The following is a 21,545-nucleotide window of genomic DNA, read 5'->3' on the forward strand; positions in this document are numbered from 1 at the left end:
ACACAACTATCAACAATGCAACTTTCTATGGGTGCTATTTTATCATTCAAGAGCCTTATACAATGATTTTTATCTGCAATTTGTATGGCCTTTCCCAAGCTTCTGCCATAAGTTGAATCTATAAGTCATGTAAGTCACATGAGCAACAATTGAGATGCTTAATGGTGTTGTTTTTCTTTTCTCAGTATAGGTTAAAGAGTTAAGTTAAGACAATCTAGCACATTGTCCAATGAGAAGTACCATCTTGTGTGAATGAATCCTGTATAACAGCAATCCTTTATAGTTCTGTCACAGCTAGAAGCTTCAAATAATTCTGCTTCTCTTGCTAAAGAACAACTTGTCCTTTACGTTCAGAGTGTTGGTGAAGCTGGGTACTTAAATGGCCCTAAAATGTTTTAATTTTGCTGCCATTGCAGAGATGAACATCATACATGGACTCTTTAGGTATGAAAGGATTTTTCTTCAAATAATTTTTAATTTATGACGAAGAATTTCTCCTCCTTTTTGCCAACCAGGTCTAATCTGCCAAAAAAAATTTATCCAATAGGAAAGGATTTTTATGTACTGGGAACACAACTATCAACAATGCAACATTCTAAAGGTGCTAGTTTATCATTCAAGAACCTTATACAATGATGTTAATCTGCAATTTGTATGTCCTTTTTCAAGCTTCCACCAGAAGTTGAATCTATGAGTCATGTAAGTTACATGATCAACAATTGATATGTTTAACGGCGTTGTTTTTCTTTTCTCAGCATAGGTTAATAGTAACATTGGATCTGAAAAGATTCTTGGTTGGGGCAAGACACTTAATAAATTGTAATGATTGAATGGATGACATGACATTTCTATACTTCGTTCGGATTCCCGAGACGGTATTTTATATTTAAAAAATTGAAGTGCATATCTGGGCTCCCTTCCTTTCCGTAGCCCCGTTTCCCCTTGACTCGTAATAAGCCCGTAGGGGGTCATGCCCCTACTGTACGGTATATATAAAAATAACATATACCGAGGTTTGGAGGGCTCTGGCCGGAAAGGGGACGTGGGGTGCCGCTTAGTCCAATGATGTGTTCACGGAGGGCGACGTGGTTACCCACAAATCCGAACTAAAGGTTAATCGCTCCAGTAAAAATGTTCCATATCTTCGGCTATTCTTCCGGCTTCTCTTAGCCAATCACCGGGTAATCTCCCCGGTGGGTCAACAAGGCAGCGTCTCCCCCTGCCTGGGTTGATGGCAACTTTTGAAAGGGCTACTGTGCCTTTTTAAAGTTGCAAAAATAATTGTAATGTGCAGAGAATTGTCAATAAATTTTTTTTTATAAAATGTTTTTTGCAAAATATGTTTCTTTCACTATCTGTGTTCGCTTTGTTCACACATTACATTTATCTACTTTTTTTTTATTTAGCTTGCTCAATTCATCTTTATTGTTTTTACCACCGTTGTATCGTTTATCTGTAAGTATCCAATTATTATTTATTACACTTTTTGAATTCTTGAACTTAGACAAGGAACAACGTGTAATACATGGATATTTTCTGAAGTAATTTTGTATTTGTATATTGTTTTACTGGTATGGGAATCGATCCCCAGACATTCAGCGTGCAACGCCGATGCTCTAACATTGAGCCACGAGATATATCTTAATTTTTTATTATCGCATATCATATATTATCGTCTAGGATGTTAATGCAGTCTTTCACAAATAAATGTTTATCTTTCTACTGCTTTCATGAGATCCATAGCTCTGTGGTAGAGCATTTAGCTGCGGTAACTGTTACCCTGGGTTCAATCCATAGTAGATGTATAGAGATCTATATCTAAATGTAGAAAAGAATATTGCAGTATTGCATTTCAGTTTTATTCAAAGTGTAAATGCAAGTCCGCAAGTGACTAGAAAGAAGCCAACATGACATTATATGATTCATGGCTCATTGGTAGAGCAGCGGCGCGGTATGCCGAACATCCAGTGTTCGATCCCTGGATAATAATTCAATAGTTACAGATGAACGATAAACCAGTGGAAACAATGCCTACCATTAAACGTATCCCAATGCTTACCAACAAAGGTGGTATAAATAATAAACGTGAATTGAGCAAGCTAAATAAAAAAAAGGTGATAAATGTAATGTGTAAACACAGCGAAAACAGACATAATGGTGAATTGAGCAAGCTTAACAAAACAAAGTTGATAAATGCAATGTGTGAACAAAGCTAACACAGACAATGAAAGAAACGAATTTTGCAAAAAAAATTTTAAAAAAAAAATTTTATTGACAATTCTCTGCACATTACAATTATTTTTGCAACTTTAAAAAGGCACAATAGCCCTTCCAAAAGTTGCCGTCAACCCAGGCAGGGGGAGACACTGCCTTGTTGACCCACCGGGGAGATTACCCGGTGATTGGCTAAGAGAAGCCGGAAGAAGAGCTGAAGATTTGGAACATTTTTACAGGAGCGATTAACCTTTAGTTCGGATTTGTGGGCAGCCACGTCACCCTCCGTGAACACATCATCGGACGAAGCGGCACCCCACGTCCCCTTTCCGGCCAGAGCCCTCCAAACCTCGGTATATGTTGTTTTTATATATACCGTACAGTAGGGGCATGACCCCCTACGGGCTTATTATGAGTCCAGGGGAAACGGGGCTTCAGAAAAGAAGGGAGCCCAGATATGCACTTCAATTTTTTAATTAAAAAATACCGTCTCGGGAATCCAAATTAAGTATAGAAATGTCATGTCATCCATCCAATCAATACAATTTATTCAGTGTCTTGCCCCAACCAAGAATCTTTTCAGATCCAATGTTACTATTAACCTATATTGAGAAAAGAAAAACAACACCGTTAAACACATCAATTGTTGATCATGGAACTTACATGACTCATAGCTTCAACTTCTGGTGGAAGCTTGGGAAAGGACATACAAATTGCAGATTAACTTCATTGTATAAGGCTCTTGAATGATAAACTAGCACCTGTAGAATGTTGCATTGTTGATAGTTGTGTTCCCAGTACATGAAAATCCTTTCCTTTTGGATAAAATATTTTTTGGTAGATTAGACCTGGTTGGCAAAAAGGAGGAGAAATTCTTCGTCATAAATTAAAAATTATTTGAAGAAAAATCTTTTCATACCTAAAGAGTCCATGTATGATGTTCATCTCTGCAATAGCAGCAAAATTAAAACATCTTTAGGGCCATTTAAGTACCCAGTTTCCCCAACACTCTGAACATAAAGGACAAGTTGTTCTTTAGACAGAGAAGCAGAATTATTTGAGGCTTCTAGCTGTGACAGAACTATAAAGGATTGCTGTTGTACTGGATTCATTAACACAAGATGGTACTTCTTATTAGGCAATTTGCATTACTCTATTAATTTACCTCACACCTTACGGTAATGCACTCTCAGTGTTTTTTCATCTGTAGGCTCACTCTTCCATCCTGTAACACTTCCAGACTTGATTTGATCCCCCGTTAAAATCTGTGAATGCAAAATAATAGCATTAAAAATACTTTTTCGATAGACAAAAAACCGAAAAGTACCTAATCCATGTTTCATGTTGAACTTATGCCATTTCTGGGTTTCTGTACCACACCCATTTTCGGCCCAAATACGTTCCCACAATTGTTCAGTTCCTTCACTGCATGAGCTTATTACTAACGATTCTTTTAGTGCAGCACTAACAGAATTTAAATTTAACACACTGTCATGTGGTGGACTGAATAACTAAGCAATAACTAATTGTTTTTTAAAATTCTATACTTATTTTGAATTCTTATTTGAAAACTTTAGGTACCTGGCTGTGTTCGCCTAATGCCAACTCATCCTCACGTTCAGTTAGAGATGAGTTTTGAAAAACCTCCTTCACTGTTTGGAAACTGTTCCGTTCCAATTTGTTCTTTTCCCCTAGCTGAGCTTGAAGACTCAAAATTTGAGCTACAAAACACGAATGAATAAAAGCAAATAAATAGAATCATTACGTGTTAGGCCTACGATCCTTAGCTTTGTTATCTAATATTTTGTGTTGTTCCAATAACTGGGCCTGCAGCTTCATAATTTGATCTAATAAACAATAATTAATAATTGAAAACCAATATAATAATGTTTATACTTAACATTTTTTTGTTTTATTATCTTATCCATTTTTCAATTGTTCCTCCAGCCGCGCGTTCTTCTCCAGCCACGCTTCTCAATTAACTGCTAATGGGATACAATTAACTCAAATTGCTTACATGCCTGTAATAACGAAACCGACTGATAGATGGCTACGGGTAGAAAAAAGAGAAAAAAGTGCGATTTTTTTTTCCGCCATTTTTTTTTTTTTTTATGTAAAACGGATTGCCATACCCCCCCCCCCCCCCCCAAAAAAAAAAAAAAATTTCAGCCTTTTTTTTCTTTTTACAGCTATGGTCATCTAGCGGCCAGATTCCTATTTAATTTTCTAAATACAAATTTACATATTCTAGCCCAGACTTGCCGCGCCGATCAATTTTCCGATCGCGATCTCCGATCCGATCTTTTGAGTTTGATCGGATCGGGCGAACCGATCAAACTGCGAAAGATCGGATCGGCGATCAAATTTTGCCGATCATTTTTACCGATCATTTTTGTGCAGCATCTAACGGTAAAAATTTACACTGTTTCGCGAAAATAGCATTGGCTGTCACAGCGACAGTCACTGGCGGCCATTGAGGGTGAACACTAAACAGTTTCCTTCAATTGGCATTCGCAAAAATAGCAGTGAAATAGAACCCTGCGGCTGAAAATCTACAGCTAGATGGTGAAAAGTTTGATCGCTAAAAACGATCGGATCGCGATCAATTTTTTGGGATTGCCGATCCGATCTCCGATCTTTTTCAAAAGATCGGATCGGCGATCGCGGCAAGTCTGCTTTTGTCCAAATCGGAAAAAATCGAAATCTCTCGGATTGCGAAGAAAATCCCATTTCGGTCACTGTATGTAGAGAATTAACTAGAAACGTGACCGTTAGATGGCAATAGCAGTAAAACAGAAAAAAAGTCCCAGATTTTTTATTTTGGGTAAAACAGATTGCCATATCTTTCTAGCTCGAACTCGGAAGAAAAGTAGAATCAAATTACTAAAAAGGGTCGGTGATTTAATCATTATATTTTACATATTTATTCACCCCAGCGAAATCAGATACACAATCAAAAGATATAAGGATGGCATTTGTCCGTTCAGTAATGAACTAACTGTCCACATTTTAAAAAAGATTTCACAATAGAGTAAGAATACAGGTACATAATGTCACTCATATGTCTTTGCCATCACCGTGGAATGTATGAATTCAGCAACATCTAGAACGAATTCGAAGCACAATGAAAAAGGAAACGATGGCTTCAATTCCTTTTTTATCGTTTGATTTGAATTCTGGGCTCCATTACACATAACATTATTGGTTGGGTTATCTTCGGTCACGACACAAGCTGAAAACAGATCAACTTCTTCCATCACTGGGGAAGGGGTAGGCAGCTAGGAAACTCAATTAGGAAAAATTTAAAAAAGGTGGCAGTAATTGAGGGGAAAAACCAAAAACCAAACTGCGCAGTAGCATTTGGTGGAAACACGAATGTAAGGCAAAGGCTGTCCACAACCGACCAAAAAGCATCCAGACATTCCATTGTGAATGGAAATATCTGTCATTTCGGTAATATTTGTAATCAACACATTATAGAAATAGAAAACCAAAAATAAATAACAAAAAAAAAATCATAAAAATAAAAAAATAAAACAGAACTTTTGAGCCTGTCAGTTTGCTGTAAAGTTCACTACTCTTTTCTGGTTCTTTTGGGTCTTGAAAGGTTCGCATCTCGTCCGTCCTGTTTGGCATCTTTGGCTTCTTCGCCACGCAGTTTACGGCCGCCAAGCTGTACTTGACTTTGTGCCGTTAACTGAAGCGAAATGGCGTGCGTGTTGAGTTTCTCCGACAGCAGCAGATCTTTGAGTCCGGCCATTTTATGGCTACGAAGGTACAATTTTGGTTTGGTCACTATTTTCACCGGGCTGTCAGTTGAGGCAGCAGTCCCTGAAATGGTCAAAGTTTGAATCGCTTGCGAGTCTGATCCGGCTTTAATGTCCGAACCAAGGAAGAAGGCCTGGCTCAGGACTGTTCGACCACAGAGATCGGTGAGGGCGGCCAGCGCAGTCGACCCTAACCACGCCTTCTGGTCGGCCGTCTTGTCACCAACATGACTGTCAACTAGCCGCTCTTCCTTCTCTTGCTCCTTTGCTAGCGGCCAGGGGAGGACAACCTGATTGGCGTTGGCATCGAGATCTTCCCGATGGAACTCGGCCTTGCCCTCTATGAACCAAACACTCCAATAAACAACACAGCACGGAAAGCAGTATCGACATCATAGCCCACTAGCGCGATCAATAGGGTCGCACGAGCGGGCTGATCCATCACCAGAGATATTCCTTGCACAGTGTTTATTGCAACTTTCGGTTGTTAGGGATCTTGTCTGTTACTGCGTGACTTACCTGGTGGTTTCGTGGCTGGTGTATCTTCTTCTGCAACCTCGGAGCATGAGATAACGACGTGTCTCCGAACTTGCGAATCGAACTTGGAGATGGTGTTGACTAAAGGTTTGGCCCATCCTATGTGAAGAACAGGCGTGCAGCTCCCTTCCTCCCACTGGCAAATGCCGTCGTAGAAACGGAGCAGATGGGCAAAACACTCGGAGTCTTTTAATATTGAACGGGCGCTGTGACCCGACCCTTCAACTTTCATCACAAAAGGAATCAGTTCGTTGGCGATTTCGAGGAATTCCTGTTGTGAACAACGATAGCTTTTATTTAGTGTTTCAATGATCTGTGCTAGTTCCAAACCTTGTATATTTCTTCATCCTCTCGCGAATAGTTATAGCTGTAAACGTAAATGCAGTTAACGATGGAAATTCTAGAAAAATTAATTTTGTATAAGATGAATACCTTCGAATAGCGTCCGCCGCATTGGCCCAGCTTTCAAGTGCCTCTTTGTACATCCGGTTTCGATAGAAGTAACCCCCTTGGTAAGTGTAAGGGTAGACGTGGCTGTTACCGTAACATCGTCTCGCCACCTCAATAGCTTGACTAAAAAGTTGGCCACAATGGCAGCGACCAGGTGTTGGAATTAATTCTTCTAGATCGGCCAGATTGCCTAGATAAGATAAAATTCTGAGGTAAGTTTTCTACTTGACGCAGTTAGAAAAATTGTTACCGAGGGCCATGGGATACCGTGTAAGATGACCTGTGTCGTACAACACCCATAACAAAGCCTGCTGCATTGACGCGACCTCCAAACTGTCAGTGGTAGCAGTAATACTGGGATTGATTGAGGAAACAAGTGAGGCAACCTCAGTGAATCTAGAACAAATCACTGGATTGCCTGCTACATAGAGCCATGATCTTGCAAGTATTCCTGAGTCCACTGGTTGGCCCCGTTTGTCTTCATTGCCTTTTCCTGAAAAAATTTTAATATATTTTGGGTGATTGAAAATTTACACAATATTTTGAGATTTACCATGCCATGTCACTTCTGCAGTTTCTTTGCTCTCTGGTCCAAACATAACCCAAGCATGGTCTTCTGACAATGCCAAATGTACATCATCAAAACCCAATACTTGGCAACCCGCCACTACAGCCAAGGCAACACCAAAGCAGTCGAGTTTATTTCCTAGTGTAAAAGAAGTATAACCAAAGGTATATTTGAAGGGCATTATCTAATTTAATTGATTACCTGTTAAATAGCTATACAAACTTTGTAAATGTGCTCGATCTTTGTAGTAACTCCTGGTTAATGTGTTCCAGATGACATCAGAAACTCTTTTTACAATTTCACGAGTTGCAAAGTCTGGGCAGCCATACTGTGTCAAATCCACTGAGCTTTTGATAACTGCTCTGAATTTTATGTAAAGGGCTTCCACTGTTGACCACTCAATCTCGGGAAAATCATCCTCCCTCCTAATAGGTGGTATGACAATAAGTTTTTCACTGGTTTCGTCAATAGTAGTAGCCGCGGCTAAAACAGTTGACTTGGCGCCACCAAGAAGTTGGTGATTACACGTAAGGGTATTCTCAATACATCCAACAATGATGGATAACAAGGCTAAATCTGGCTCGGTAGTTCGTTTCAGAATACTTTCGAATAGTGATACGACTGATGTGACGGTTTTCAGGGGAAATAATCTCTTTTCCTCCTCCGAGAGAGCGTCCATATTTCTTTTTCCCATGCCTTGTTGTTGATGTGTTGTGAATGCACCCGTCCGTCCATACATACGGCCTACATTGATTGTACTGGTCGGTGAACAGCCTATTCGCCACAGTGTACAATTACTCGTCCATGAACTAGCGCATCTAGCGGCATAATTGGGTGGTAAATAGTTTACAGGTACGTAGGTTAGTTAATCGTTTGAGACGCACGGGGAAAAATAGGTTAACTTCGCGCGATTCTGCCACTAGATGAGCTATCGCCTGTTCCTTCCCCACAAAGCACCACACGCTATGCCAAAACCGCCAGATAGGCTTTAGGCCAGCAGGCGACAATGAAGTATGCCATTCCACGGACCGTTCCACTTTAAGCTAAGTATTGCGCTGAGAACTTTCATATACCCGTCTAGATCAGTACTTTCACCTTTCGGTTTCATTTTGTATGACAAGACCGTTCAAAGCAGAGCAAACACCTGGAACGCCCGTGTACCAAATTCCTTGGCTGAAGCTAGGTATTGAGCCTCGCGCGCAGCGCGTTTTACATACAAATTCCCTCCATATTTTTGCTAGTACTAATTGGACTGCACTTCCGATTAATATTCCGGTTTGCCTTGGAAAAACTGAAATGCATAGCAGAACGAATTCCATGTCTGAAACGAAATAGATACATCATACGACCAATTACTGATTAAATCTGAGTGTGCTGGAAACTGTTGAATATATTGAAAATTTAAAACCAAATATGAGTATACAACATGCATAAAGGATACCGTACATATATGGTAGCTGACCTCGAAAAAAAATCTGCGGCCTCGACTGTGCTATTCGCTTTTTGAAATGATCTACTCATCAATCATCCAACTGATGAATTTATACGGATTAGACGGACTCCTTTACTACAATAGTATCGCCGTCTTCAATTGAATAAAATGAAAGAGGTCGAAGGTCGTTATCAAGTGGAATATATAAGCCTGGATTCTAAATTGCAAAATTGGAAATTTTATTTCAAATGACTTTTGAAAGATGCATAAAGAAACACGATACCTTGGGGCCGTAAGAGAAAAACGTGAGTTCAGAGCTATGAAGATTAAAGAGCCTGTGGATTAAAACTTTCAGTTTCTGAACCTCCATGGTCACAGGAAGTTTTTTAGTAATTTGTTTTGGCCCCCATTCCAAACGTAGCACTAAAAACTATGGTTTATTTGCCTGTATACGAATTTTTTTTTACGAAATACTTACTGATTAGAGCATTCTTCAAAGTAGTTGGTTTTGTTGCGTATTCGCCTTGTTCAGGTGGCCCATACTCTGAAAAACATACATCACAAGAATTTAAATATAGGTTAAGAGCTCCAGAAATAAAATTTCCACAATATAAATTATTTTATTGTCAAGACGAGTGTAGCCCAAAGAAATACATCTGTCAATCTAGGGATATTCTTCGCCATATTTACTGTAGGAGAGTAGTATCTATACAAAACCTATGCTTGCAGTTTGTATATTCTTTCCCTCCAAACCCAAAAATGATAGCATTAAAAACATATGTGGGTTGGAACTTACTTTGAATAAGGCATTTGTAGCGAGGATGCTTTGCTTCAAAATTTCTTATTTGTTGTTCGCCAGTCGGAGAATGCTGTTGAGACAAGACGAACAAGTATTCATTGCCATTTTGCTTGAGATAATCTAGCTCTGCACCACGCCTATCAACACTAGAGATTTGGCTACCATTGATTACCTAAATAGGTTATAAATACATATGGAAATGCGTGGAAATACAGGACCAAATGTGAAGAAAGCTATACTTGAAGATTTCCAATCCTAGCAATAATCCCCTGTGAGAAGGTTTCTTGACTATTAACTTCAAAGTCCTGATTACCGCATAGTTTAAGGTCGACTAACATTGGCAGTTTATCCAATTCAGAGATATGTTCCCACTAAACAGATAAAGTATTAAGGCGCCAGGAGTCAGTACAGCCAATCAATTAAAGATATTGTATCATTTTACCTGGGTGATTCTGTTATTGGACAATGAGAGCTTTGAAAGCCTTGAAAATGAGTTTTCCTTGACTTGGATGTTTCTCAGGCCACATCCATAGAGAGACAATTGTTCTAAGCTAGAAATTTAACATCATCAATATACAATAATTACAAAATATGGATAAAACTTACTTAGGCAACTGTCCAAGTTTGTTTACTTCCTCCCAATATTCAATTTGATTACCTTCAAGATTCAATACTCTCAGTTGATTAAAAACGTCACTGTCCATAAACTCGAGACATTTAATGTTATTATTTGGAACCTAGAAACTTAAAAATTTAATTTGAACTTTCCATATCGTACGTATTCACTTTACCGCTAAAACTTCTATTGTGGGCCACATTGCGGAAGCCTGGACAATGGTTTTCCATGTATAATCCATATGGCTCATTTGCAACTGGGTCAAGTTACTAAATGCTGCTTTCAGAGACGCGGGATTCTCGGGAATGGCTAATTTGTTATCACTAAGAAGAAGCAACATGAAACAACCGAACAAGTTATCATGAAATATGAGGGGATGTTACCTGACGTTTAAAACCGCCAATCTTGGCAACTGGCTCGTGATGGCTGCAATCCCTTCCCATGAATCAAAAAGATTGGAAGAGAGATCCAACTCTTCTATGTTGGGACATACTTCCCCCAAGTCATGGTTGCTATGATCAATGCGCAAGTGGTCGAGCACTGCAATTCTCAACTCACGCAGATTACTTTAATAACATTTCATAACAAATTAATAATCTCAGAAACAAAGAAGAATAGTAAGTGCAATATACCTTTGCTTTTGGCCAACCTTTTCAAATCCCACAAGTTCAAGAAATGGAGCATTCATTTCATCTCTTAGTTCACTTATAAGTAACTTGTCTGCATAGCCATCTGTGGAACCCTTAAGGTATCGATCTGAAAGGGCTTGACTAAACTCCAGATTTGGCTTAATTTTGTTGATCCGAACAAATGAACCTGCATTTAATTTTCTGTCCCATACATGTACACACATACACAACCTTATGGTTTTTCTTAATGTTGCCTACCTTGTTACAAAGTATTGAACTCCTTCATGTGAACCACTATGTTTTCCTCTCAATGGGTCATCCCATTCTACGCCAAGCCAAGTTCCTTTAGTTGGTGGAACTTCACCAATATAAAGAATGGTGCCTCGAAAGCCATCACACTCCACTCTTGTTCCTACAACATATTCTCTCTGTAAGATTAAAAGAAATTTATTCCCACTTACAATTTGCATGTCAATTCAACCTGTCACACATAGCACTCAATGGTAATAAACCATGGCAAACAAATACTATACAGGTTTCAGCAATGCAAAAATATTTTCTTACCATGCTAGAATCGAATTTGGAATTATTATCTAAATAGTTTGAGGAAGTTGTCTAAATGTGATTAAACGCAGGTTCTCGGGATACAAGAAGCAGATGTTTGGCGGATTGTGACTTCTTCACTCATGAATCAACTGACTTTTTCACTGCCTGAACAAACATGTAATTAATGTAACTGAACATGTGGGTAAAAATTGGAACTACAACAGAAAAATTCACATCAGTAGTTCTATAACCTTACAGATGGCGTTGTAAAACCATTTGAATTGATTATGAGAAATCGATTTTCATCGCTCTCAAGTTAGAACTAGTTTTCTTAAAACATAATAGAAATTCAAGAAGAAACAGGTTTAAATAAAGTCTTTCATTTTCGCAGAAACAGTGTAGAAATAATGCATTAATAAAGCTAAATTGTGTTTTTTTTATTTACCTTTAAATATTTTATTTTTAGGACATCGAATCCTAAACGACCAACGCTTATACGCTTATAACTTGATGTTGTTTTTTTTAAATTTGAAACACAAGAAATAGCATAATAGTACAAATTCATTTGCTTTCGTATAACTTGAGCTTATTTAATAGTGTATGATAGAGGAGGACTATTATCTACAAATACGATCTACCAGAAAGTAATAATAATAATAAATTGTAGTACTATATGAAGCCGGTTAGCCAAAGTTGCGCGAATGGCATCATATATAACTGAGCACGTTACGAACGAGCAGAACAATGATAACCTAAATAATTGACAGTTCCGAACTCAGGTAAACAGTTCATCTATATAGTTAATCATTGAAGTTCAATGGGGAGTGGTTTATTTCCAGTTTGTTTGTCCATTTAAGACTAAAGGGGTCATTGTTGGCAAGCTCTCAGATTCCTGTAGTACGAAAGAAGAAGAGAACCGAACAAGAAGATCCAACGTTGATCGAGCATTTATAGGATTGCTTGCGTTATTGTCGTAGTAACTTAATAGATAAAATTTTAGTGAGCGTAGAAATTAAACATGCATTTACCTTTTTTTCTTGTACACGCCATTCTCTTTGGCAATATTGTGTGTGCTGAGGTGATTTCGTCAATTCGAACAATTCAAACTGATTACAGCAGTGGCAGAGAAGCACGTCAACTCCTTATTCATCCATATCTAAAACAGGGTAAAGTTCAGAATAGCACTTACCGAAACTTTTCCATCCCGGAAAAGCTGAAGTCTTCCATGGTCTCATAAAAAATACCGCACTGAATTGTAGTGAAATACGACAACTAACGTTCTAGCAGAAGTCGTGACCGACCTAGTTCGTCTGTTATATGCACGCAATTTAAAGCTGCCCCATATTTTTAAAGAACAATAATTTAATTAGTGGGCGACTAATAAAGGATTGTTTTAATTTTTAGCTGACCTGGTGATTCCTCGTGAACGTCTATTCGGCCTATCCAATGTAAACAATGCTTACAAGTTCTTTTCGCCATTTATCAACGTTGCTCCGAGACCCAAGGGCCGCAATCCTGAATCGCCAAGGACTTTTAGTAGTTGTAAAAGCAGAGATGGCCACATGGGAAACTGCGTCCCATCTGCCTTTTGCAATGCATATGGAGGACGTTCAGGTGGTTCGTGCGGATCACTGGCTGTCTGCTGCATCTGTAAGTCGGCATTATTTTGCGTTGTTAATAATGAATTGCAGAAATACTTCAAGCCTGATTTAAAATTGATTTCATAATTCATTTACCTTTATAAAAAAGACACTATTGTGAAGTGCGGAGAAAAGACGACATTGAATAACACTTATTGGCGAAACCCTCCTTCTGTAAGTTCAGATACGTCTTGTAGTCTGACTTTTACATTGGATAACAGCCTTATCGAGCAGCGAAAACCTATTTGCCAAGTTCGGTATGATGCAAATTCTTGTTACGACCCATTGTTTGTCATATCATCTATGATTTGAGTTTGCAGTAATCCATTATTGCTTCAAGTGACTCATAAGAAACGTTAAAAATATTGCCATTATCTGTAGCTTAGATTTCAAAAGCTTTACCGTTGCTCAACCGAATCCTGCCACGGGACATTGCGATTCCGATTATCTTCAAGTCGTAGGAGCAGTTAATAAGGTGCCCATCATTTGTGGGGATAATGACGACCAACATAGTATGGCAACAGTGAAAGTGTTATTACTTTTATTTGTCCTTAAAAGGCGTAACTTTCTGTCCCCGTACGTGTTTTTTTTTTAGTGTACCTGGAAGCTCCAACACCAACGACTGAGTTCATGTTTTTAATGAAGTTCGGTGTATCGCCAGTCACTCGCAGTTGGAACATTGGTATCTCGCTGATTCCTTGTGGTACCGACTTTCTTGGTAGATAATATTTTGTTTAATTAATTTTTTAAAAGCCAACAATCAGCAATGCATCCAGTAAAATTATTTGAACTACGTCAATTTTTATCCCGCCTCTTAACCACAGCTCCAAGAGATTGCCTTCAGTATTTTACAAGACACATGGGTACCGGTTCTGTGAAGTCCTTCAACTGGAGAGACGCGTCTGGCATGCGTCAATTGGCTGATATGGATTACAAAATTTGTTTCCGGAATGAAATCATTACCAACAGACAGGTAGCGCGGCAACATGTGTAGCCATTCGGATTACTTCATGATGAACATTGTACTTGAGCCTAGGTTTTTTTTCGACATGAAAGCTTTCATGTTGACGTAGATGTTTAAAACAATTTTGATATGGGTCTGTTATCTAAAACAAAAAGAAATTATGCGAAAATTTACAGAAGGCAACCAGAATTTGTTACACCCAGTGCGTTACTCGAGGCAATGGTCAGAGCTTCCGGCTTGGCAGATTTCCATCTAGTACATCCAGAAATGGCGCAATTAATTGTCCTGAAGATTTCGTCCTCATTCCAAATGGGTTTAATCCTTTGATACCAACGGACGTTTCGGATCGCTACTGTGGAGGCGCCCTCAACCCTGCTGCTACTGGTGGATCTCCTGTTACAGTTTGCTGTAAGAATCGAATTTTTATTTGGTTTCATCTAAGACATGTGCCCGTTGCGTTTGCCTTTTCTTTACGTGACGTAATTTTGTCACTAATAGTTTATGTATTGCCTTTTAGCTACCATTAAGGATTTCACCGTGATCTACCACACGAACGATGTAGAGGGGGCTATTTCGACTGATGTAGAAAGTTCTGGATTTTGCTTCGACTACGAACAAAGATTGGCTTAAGAGGATCAGTTTGCCTACACGTTCATTTCTTGCACGTTTTTTTGCTCACAACTGGACTTAAAACCTCATAAGATTTTGCTTGTATTTTGTTGTTTTCTTCCCCAATTGCCTTGACTGACAAAATAATCACTTCAAAGGTAGTGAGACGAATTAACCCTGAACATACAACCCGCTATTTAATTTGACTGTTTCAGTTTAATTATTAGAAGTTACACAACAAATACAATTAATATATGGAAGTGATTGATTCATTTACCTTAAGTCGCTGGCAATAAAGTAAAAAGGTTGTGATTCGCAGTTAGAAATGAGAATTCATTATTCACAAAGTAGTCCTGTGACCTGTGGGATCGTCACAACTCGGATTGTCAAGAGCCATGTAACACATGTGTGTTAGATGGCTTTATGTCTAAAGCAGAAGACATTGAAGAACATACCGGCGGCGTTGCTATGTAAACAGAAAGATGACAACCCTCGTTAGGCAATAGTAGGCAATACCAAAAAATCCTATATAGTGGGCGATAAGAGCCAGTGCCTTTTCGTTTTGAGGTTCAGAGAGCCACTCCCTTGCCCGTGACAAGTTAATTATTTCTGTGAGGTATCTCCATACCTTGCTTCTTGTGGCTAAATTCTCAAAGAATTAAACGTAGACGTAATAACGTTCCTTGACGTTTCAAGTATGGCCGTCCAATGGGATCTGTATGAAATGTATCTTGCGTTATTGCAGGTGAAGTATATTGTTTCATTCTCGTAAAATTTTTATTTCCTGAATTTCTTTGTAATTTTGAATGTTTTTTGTCCTCAATTTAAACAGGCACCCTTGTATCATTTGATTATTGAAGGGCTTTTGATGGTTTGGGTTGCGTGGCTTCTGCTTAGGAAACCCAAAATTCGTAAACCAATACTTACTGAGAAGGTTTAATTCATTCATAATTTTGTTTAAAAAATACCTAAAGTAGTCTTATCTCATTGAAATTATATTTTAGGAACAAGAGGAACTCATCGCGGATTGGCAACCTGAACCTCTTGTTCCAGATACAATAGAAGACCATCCAGCTCTAGATCCATTTGTTGTTGAAGGCAAAGTGTGTTGCTTCATTAAAGCTAGCTTTGTTATCTTTTAAATATTTATGGGGAATTTTATTAGGTCGGCAAGTATGTTTGTGTGAATGGCAGAGATTGCCTTAACCTTGCTACGCACAACTATCTTGGACTGGTTGAAGATAAAAATATGGAAGACAGTGCAGTGGAGTGCATCAAGAAATATGGGTGAGATCATTATTTATCCATATGGTGTTATTATTTTTAATTTGTGAAAGAACTTTAATCAAATCTACATTTATGTTACTAGGGTGGGGTCGTGTGGTCCTAGAGGCTTTTATGGAACTGTTGGTAAAATATATTTTCTATCATGAAAGATGACAGGTAACTTAGTTTGTCTATCTAAGATGTCCATTTGAACCTGGAAACACGTCTAGCCCAATTTATGGAATTAGAGGAAGCACTTATTTACTCCTATGGATTTTCAACAATAGCCAGTGCCATTCCAGCTTACGCAAAGCGAGGAGACATCATTTTTGCGTTCGTAGAGCATTAATTTCGTTTACACAAGTTGTATTCAATGAGCTTAAACTTACGAATTATCTATTACAGGGATGAAGGAGTTAATTTCGCCGTGCAAAAAGGACTTGAAGCTTCTCGTAGTGATGTTCGATTTTTCAAACATAATGATATGAAGGATTTAGAGCGGCTTTTGGAGGCACAGAGTGCAAAGGAGCTTAAGGTAATTTCATTTCGAGAATGTATGTCCTTGTAGGGTCTATTTCAATTTTAAATTCCATTTTCAGAATGGCAAAAATGGAAAACCGGTTAGAAAATTTTTGGTAGTGGAAGGAGTCTACATGAACAGCGGGGATATTTGTCCCTTACCAGAAATCGTGGAGTTGAAGTCGAAGTACAAGGTTCGTCTTTTCGTCGATGAAAGCATATCTTTTGGCACTTTGGGACGTCACGGTAAAGGCATCACAGAGTATTATGGTATCCCGGTATGTAACGGCATATTGCGCATTGGTTTTACCGTTTTAACAATAATTTTATCACAGGCAGACCATATAGATCTAATAATGGGAAGTCTCGAATATGCCATTCCATCTGTTGGAGGTTTCTGTGTAGGGACATCTTACGTGGTCGATCATCAGCGCCTTTCCGGGCTAGGTAATTCATTATTATTACTATATTTCACTAAGTTGCTCTGTTACGGTAATGAACCGTGTATCTCATTTTCCAGGCTATTGCTTTTCCGCATCTTTACCTCCCATGCTTGCGGCAGCAGCTATCACAGCAATAGATACTATGGAACATGATCCTGACATGTTTTTGGATCTGAACAATGTATGCCGTAAATTGCATAGCGCACTTTCTTCCCTACATCAACTTCGTCTTGGAGGACATAGAGACGCCCCAGTCAAGCATTTACGTCTTGCAAAATCTACAGGTTGTCATAATCATGACGGCCAATTACTTCGCCAAATAGCAAACGAAGTAAGACATGTTTTAGTTTTCCAGTGTAACCTGTATAAAAATTGCCAATTTTTTTTTTCAATAACAGTCAATGAAAAGAGGTTTAGCAGTCATCGTGGCTTCCTATTTGGATCAATCGGAGCGCTTTTTACCACAACCAAGTCTACGATTGGTGGCCAATCGGCTTCTCACTGAAAATGACTTGGAAAAAGCGATCAAAATTCTCGAAGATTCTTGTACTGCCGTCCTTAGCTGATGATATAATCAAATTGCTTTTGCATTCCGTGTAATTTAAAGGCACAGTATTAAAACCATAGAAGAAATCCTGCTTCTTGTGTAGAAGAATCTTAGTTTTGGTGTTTGATTGAATTTATCTAACATGATGTGCATGACACACTCGAAAACAGGTTTGAAAATAGGAGCAATGTTTTTGAGAATTAAAGATATTTTTAAAAGCAACTCTAGCTTTTACTAAGAAGAATAATGAACCATAGTGCAAAGTTTCAGTTCATTTGGTGATCTGTCTAAACATGAGGTTGTGTTAAAAAAAAGTTACTGTACTGTATATAAATGTAAGTTACTGGGTATGCACTTTTTTCCTAGTTCCATTATAAAAATACAACAAATAAAATTATAGTCCTGGGGAGAAGACGAATAATAAGCAATACAGTTTTACTTGTTTAACAGAGGAACAGAGCAGATGCATAGTAGGCAGGAATGTGGTTTTATCTATGCAGACATCTTCACTAGATGTGCTGAAAAAAAAATCATTCTACAATGGCATCACTTCTAGACACATGGATGTCCTTCCAATAACAGTAGTAAAAGCTGCAGCAAAAAATGCTGAAGCAGAATTTCAAAACTAAAGAAAATTCCATTGAAGCTATTCCTATTTCTTTATTTCTAATGCATATCCTAGATTAAAACAATTGCATTCATGGATAGTTCAGACATAGTTCAGATGAGCTTACCTGGAGCTCGTCTCAACATTCAATACCACATTAAAAAACGGAAAACACACCACTGCTGTTCTATCTCACTGCTATCAACTATAGTTTCCGACTTTTGATGACAAAGCAGAGCTCTTGGCTCTCGTCCGAGCGAGCGGGATTGTCTGGGACATGGCACCATTATATATGTATGACACGAGGGTGAAGCTGGTCAATGAGCTAAAAACCTGTAAATAGTGCACTTAGATGGCGTTTGATTTCTGTTTACGTATTTGTCTGCTACTGCCAGTTCCGTTTTCCCTGTCCTTGGCACCTCAGTTTGTGAAATTGTTTAAAATGTCTGTTAAAATGTATTCTACCTTGTATAGAAGCCGATGAAAAGTTAAAGTACTTATTGCAGTTATAAAAAATAGAACAATTTTTGCTAAAGAACTATCGCCAGGTTGACCCCGTACTATGTTTGAAAGAATCAACTCGATTTCACGTCGACTTTCACGACGAAAAACCTATACTGAAAATGAAGATGGAGATTTGTTGGAAAGTCATTCCGGGACTGGACCCAAACTTTTAAGAATTCTAGGCTTGTTTGATTTAACTTTTCTAGGAATAGGAAGCACGTTGGGAGTGGGAATCTATGTTCTTGCAGGAAGTGTAGCAAAAGATTTGGCAGGGCCAGCAGTCTGCTTGTCTTTTTTGGTGGCTGCCATCGCATCTGGAATAGCTGGTATTTGACATATTTCGTTTTTTTTGCCTCCTTTTGCCATTGCTTCCTGTTTTGGAATATTCTAAAATTAAGGTTTTTTTTTCATCTATTTCCAAGCTCTATGTTATGCTGAATTTGGAGCTAGGTAAACCTGTCATATCTATTGCTTCATTTACCAGTAAAAAAACTAACAGAAAATGTCACTTATTTAACAATAGGGTCCCAAAAGCTGGATCAGCATATGTATACAGTTATGTTACAGTTGGAGAATTCATTGCATTTGTCATTGGCTGGAATCTTATTCTAGAATATTTGATAGGTATAACATTTTTTAATTCAACATAGTACCTGTGTGGTACTAATGTAAAGTACCTGTGGAGTACCTAATGTATACCATTACCCTAGGTTCTGCAAGTGTGGCTAGAGCACTTAGCTTGAATGTGGATGCAATGGCTAACCATAGTATGTCCATGTTATTCACCACAGCAACCCCCATTCATATACCACACATGTCACCCTATGCTGACTGGTTATCCTTGAGTGTGACACTGCTCATGACAAGTACATTAGAACATTCTCAAACAAATTAGTACTTAGGTGTTATCGTAAAATCTTAAAATTTTCAGTAATTCTAGCCATTGGAGTGAGATCTACTGCGCTTTTTACAAACACCTTCACCATATTAAATCTATCAGTTGTAATGTTTGTGATAACTGCTGGAGCTGCATATGGTAAGTGAAGTTTATTATTACTTGTTTTCTGAATCAACATTTTTCTGAATTGAAAAGCTAAATCTGAAAACTGGATACTGTCAACAAATGAAACAGTTAGCATTAAAGCTGCTGGAATTGGTGGATTTCTCCCATATGGAATAAGTGGAGTAATGGCAGGAGCCGCTAAATGCTTTTTTGGTTTTGTTGGCTTCGATTCGATAGCTGCCGCCGGTGAAGAGGCTAAAAACCCCAAGCGCAATATTCCTTTGAGTATTGTTCTTACGCTGATTGTGGTTCTCGCTGCGTATGTTGGTGTATCCATCGTATTAACGCTCATGATTCCCTACTATGCTCAAGTATTGCTACTCACCTTTTGATGTTGTCATCTCTATATTCATACTTGGTCCGTTACTTTCGTATTAGGATAAAGATACACCATTAGTTCACGCGTTCCAGCAAGTTGGCCATTCGTGGGCGGCTTGGATTGTCACTGTTGGATCGGCTTTCGGATTAACCGCGAGGTAATATGCGGTACTCTGAAATATTTGATAAAATCGTTAACTTAGGATGCTTGAAAATTGCAGCTTGTTAGGCGCCATGATTCCAATGCCGAGGGTCGTTTATGCAATGGCAAAAGATGGACTTCTTTTGCGATGTCTGGCTGCAGTCCATCCGAAATTCAAGACGCCTTTTACCGCCACAGTACTCACTGGCTCTGTTGCGGCTATTTTCGCTATGGTGACGGAACTGGATTCCTTAGTTGAAATGATGTCTATAGGAACTCTTCTGGCATACACCTTGGTGGCTGTATCAATTCTCATCCTGAGGTAAAGTCACTTGATCGGAAAGCAAACAATTTATCATTGTTTTCATTGAAAACGGATTTAGGTATGAAGGGAATCCTGCAAAACGCAGTATTGATTTGGACGGTTCCTTACCTTGGCAACGTGAACCGACACAGGCGTCATCAAGGCAGTCCAAATTTGCAATTACAATTCTGTGTAAGGGCATCGTACTGTCAATTTTAAATGAGCCTTGGCACTAAAGGCAAATTTTAATTTAGGTTTACTTACGGTGGTATTCTGCCTAATATTAGCATCAATCGAACAATCTCAAGTCTATCACGCTGGGCTGATTATTTTATTAGTTTCAAGTGCAATATCCATGCTGGGCTCAGTTTTGTTTCTGAGTTTTTTACCTAGATCAATCAGCACTGTTTATTTCATGGTAACAATATGTTCTTAAGTACTTAATTTCTATTATACGATACCAATTTGTTGTTTAGGTACCGCTTGTGCCATTGATTCCAGCAATAAGTATATGGATTAACGTTTATCTCATGTTTCAACTATCACTGGCCACCTGGTTACGGTATGATCACTTAAATTTTCTATTCTGTATTTACTTACATCATTTTTTATGTGAACTCCCCAGGTTTGTTGTGTGGATGGCTGTCGGTAAGGCAACATTTAATCATAAACCATCAGATGCAATCGTTGTAATGTTATTTGTCGTTGATTTATGTTAAACAGGTTTACTTATTTATGGAGGATACGGCATGGGCCATTCTACACTCGAACGCGAAGCTGCAGCATTTTCGACGTTTATGCCTGAAGAAGACACCTCTCCACTTGTTAATTTGTTGGCTTCAAATGAAGAGAGTTATCAAAACGAATAATTTACGTCCTCCAATAGGTATTCTTTTCCGGCCGTTGCGCAAACGATCTCTTTTTTTCCAACCGTTATCTTCTGTAATGATAATTATTATTCAAGCACAATATAATGCAGTATAAATACTTCTCTTTTTTAAAATCTTGAAAGATACCAATGCCGATTTCAAACTCCTACCTGTGCCTAACGCACAATTTAC

The 21,545-nt window shown here is 38.5% G+C and overlaps 4 protein-coding genes and 1 long non-coding RNA gene across 8 annotated transcripts; 3 read left to right on the plus strand and 2 right to left on the minus strand.

Annotated features, from left to right (window-relative positions):
* Positions 1-2,552: 2,552 nt before the first annotated feature.
* On the minus strand, positions 2,553-4,275 carry LOC130694403 (uncharacterized). 3 transcript variants are annotated; one of them, XR_009002009.2, is made up of 5 exons: positions 3,796-4,275; positions 3,542-3,725; positions 3,380-3,479; positions 3,134-3,316; positions 2,553-3,062 (listed from the first exon to the last, which is right to left on the minus strand). It is a non-coding gene; the product is annotated as an uncharacterized LOC130694403 (long non-coding RNA). The 3 variants fall into 3 exon arrangements; XR_009421408.1 differs by having other exon boundaries at positions 2,553-2,907; positions 2,976-3,062; positions 3,134-3,479; XR_009421407.1 differs by having other exon boundaries at positions 3,134-3,479.
* Positions 4,276-5,114: 839 nt separating this feature from the next.
* Positions 5,115-11,733, minus strand: LOC130694387 (menin-like). Its single transcript, XM_059496243.1, is given in 18 exon segments — positions 5,115-6,321; positions 6,501-6,789; positions 6,849-6,885; positions 6,951-7,158; positions 7,219-7,461; positions 7,522-7,674; positions 7,738-8,298; positions 8,301-8,354; positions 9,447-9,512; positions 9,765-9,939; positions 10,007-10,138; positions 10,210-10,318; positions 10,374-10,504; positions 10,559-10,706; positions 10,767-10,949; positions 11,016-11,213; positions 11,271-11,440; positions 11,577-11,733. Coding segments are annotated over 18 exon segments (3,393 nt in total). The 5' UTR covers positions 11,580-11,733; the 3' UTR covers positions 5,115-5,788.
* An 843-nt stretch (positions 11,734-12,576) lies between these two features.
* Positions 12,577-14,826, plus strand: LOC130695524 (uncharacterized). The gene is made up of 8 exons (XM_057518670.2): positions 12,577-12,724; positions 12,963-13,208; positions 13,308-13,455; positions 13,580-13,710; positions 13,794-13,916; positions 14,023-14,171; positions 14,339-14,570; positions 14,680-14,826. Exons 1-8 carry the CDS (start codon positions 12,577-12,579, stop codon positions 14,790-14,792), a joined length of 1,290 nt encoding a protein of 429 aa, XP_057374653.2. The 3' UTR covers positions 14,793-14,826.
* A 420-nt stretch (positions 14,827-15,246) lies between these two features.
* On the plus strand, positions 15,247-17,589 carry LOC130695060 (serine palmitoyltransferase 1-like). Its single transcript, XM_057518176.2, has 11 exons — positions 15,247-15,516; positions 15,604-15,705; positions 15,776-15,874; positions 15,937-16,058; positions 16,141-16,181; positions 16,238-16,370; positions 16,443-16,572; positions 16,637-16,834; positions 16,892-17,003; positions 17,077-17,330; positions 17,398-17,589. Exons 1-11 carry the CDS (start codon positions 15,469-15,471, stop codon positions 17,563-17,565), a joined length of 1,407 nt encoding a protein of 468 aa, XP_057374159.1. The 5' UTR covers positions 15,247-15,468; the 3' UTR covers positions 17,566-17,589.
* Positions 17,590-18,548: 959 nt separating this feature from the next.
* On the plus strand, positions 18,549-21,458 carry LOC130695054 (high affinity cationic amino acid transporter 1-like). Of its 2 annotated transcripts, XM_057518170.2 has the most exons (14): positions 18,553-18,646; positions 18,702-18,983; positions 19,080-19,107; positions 19,181-19,281; positions 19,368-19,523; positions 19,589-19,693; positions 19,751-20,031; positions 20,099-20,196; positions 20,260-20,502; positions 20,564-20,676; positions 20,739-20,902; positions 20,961-21,046; positions 21,110-21,132; positions 21,208-21,458. In XM_057518170.2, the coding sequence occupies exons 2-14, from the start codon at positions 18,716-18,718 to the stop codon at positions 21,351-21,353; spliced, it is 1,812 nt and encodes a 603-aa protein (XP_057374153.1). In that variant the 5' UTR covers positions 18,553-18,646; positions 18,702-18,715; the 3' UTR covers positions 21,354-21,458. The 2 variants fall into 2 exon arrangements, with proteins under 2 accessions (XP_057374154.1, XP_057374153.1); XM_057518171.2 differs by lacking the exons at positions 19,080-19,107; positions 19,181-19,281; positions 19,368-19,523 and having other exon boundaries at positions 18,549-18,983.
* Positions 21,459-21,545: the final 87 nt, after the last annotated feature.

Source organism: Daphnia carinata, chromosome 7, assembly GCF_022539665.2.
Source record: "Daphnia carinata strain CSIRO-1 chromosome 7, CSIRO_AGI_Dcar_HiC_V3, whole genome shotgun sequence".
NCBI lineage: Eukaryota > Metazoa > Arthropoda > Branchiopoda > Diplostraca > Daphniidae > Daphnia > Daphnia carinata.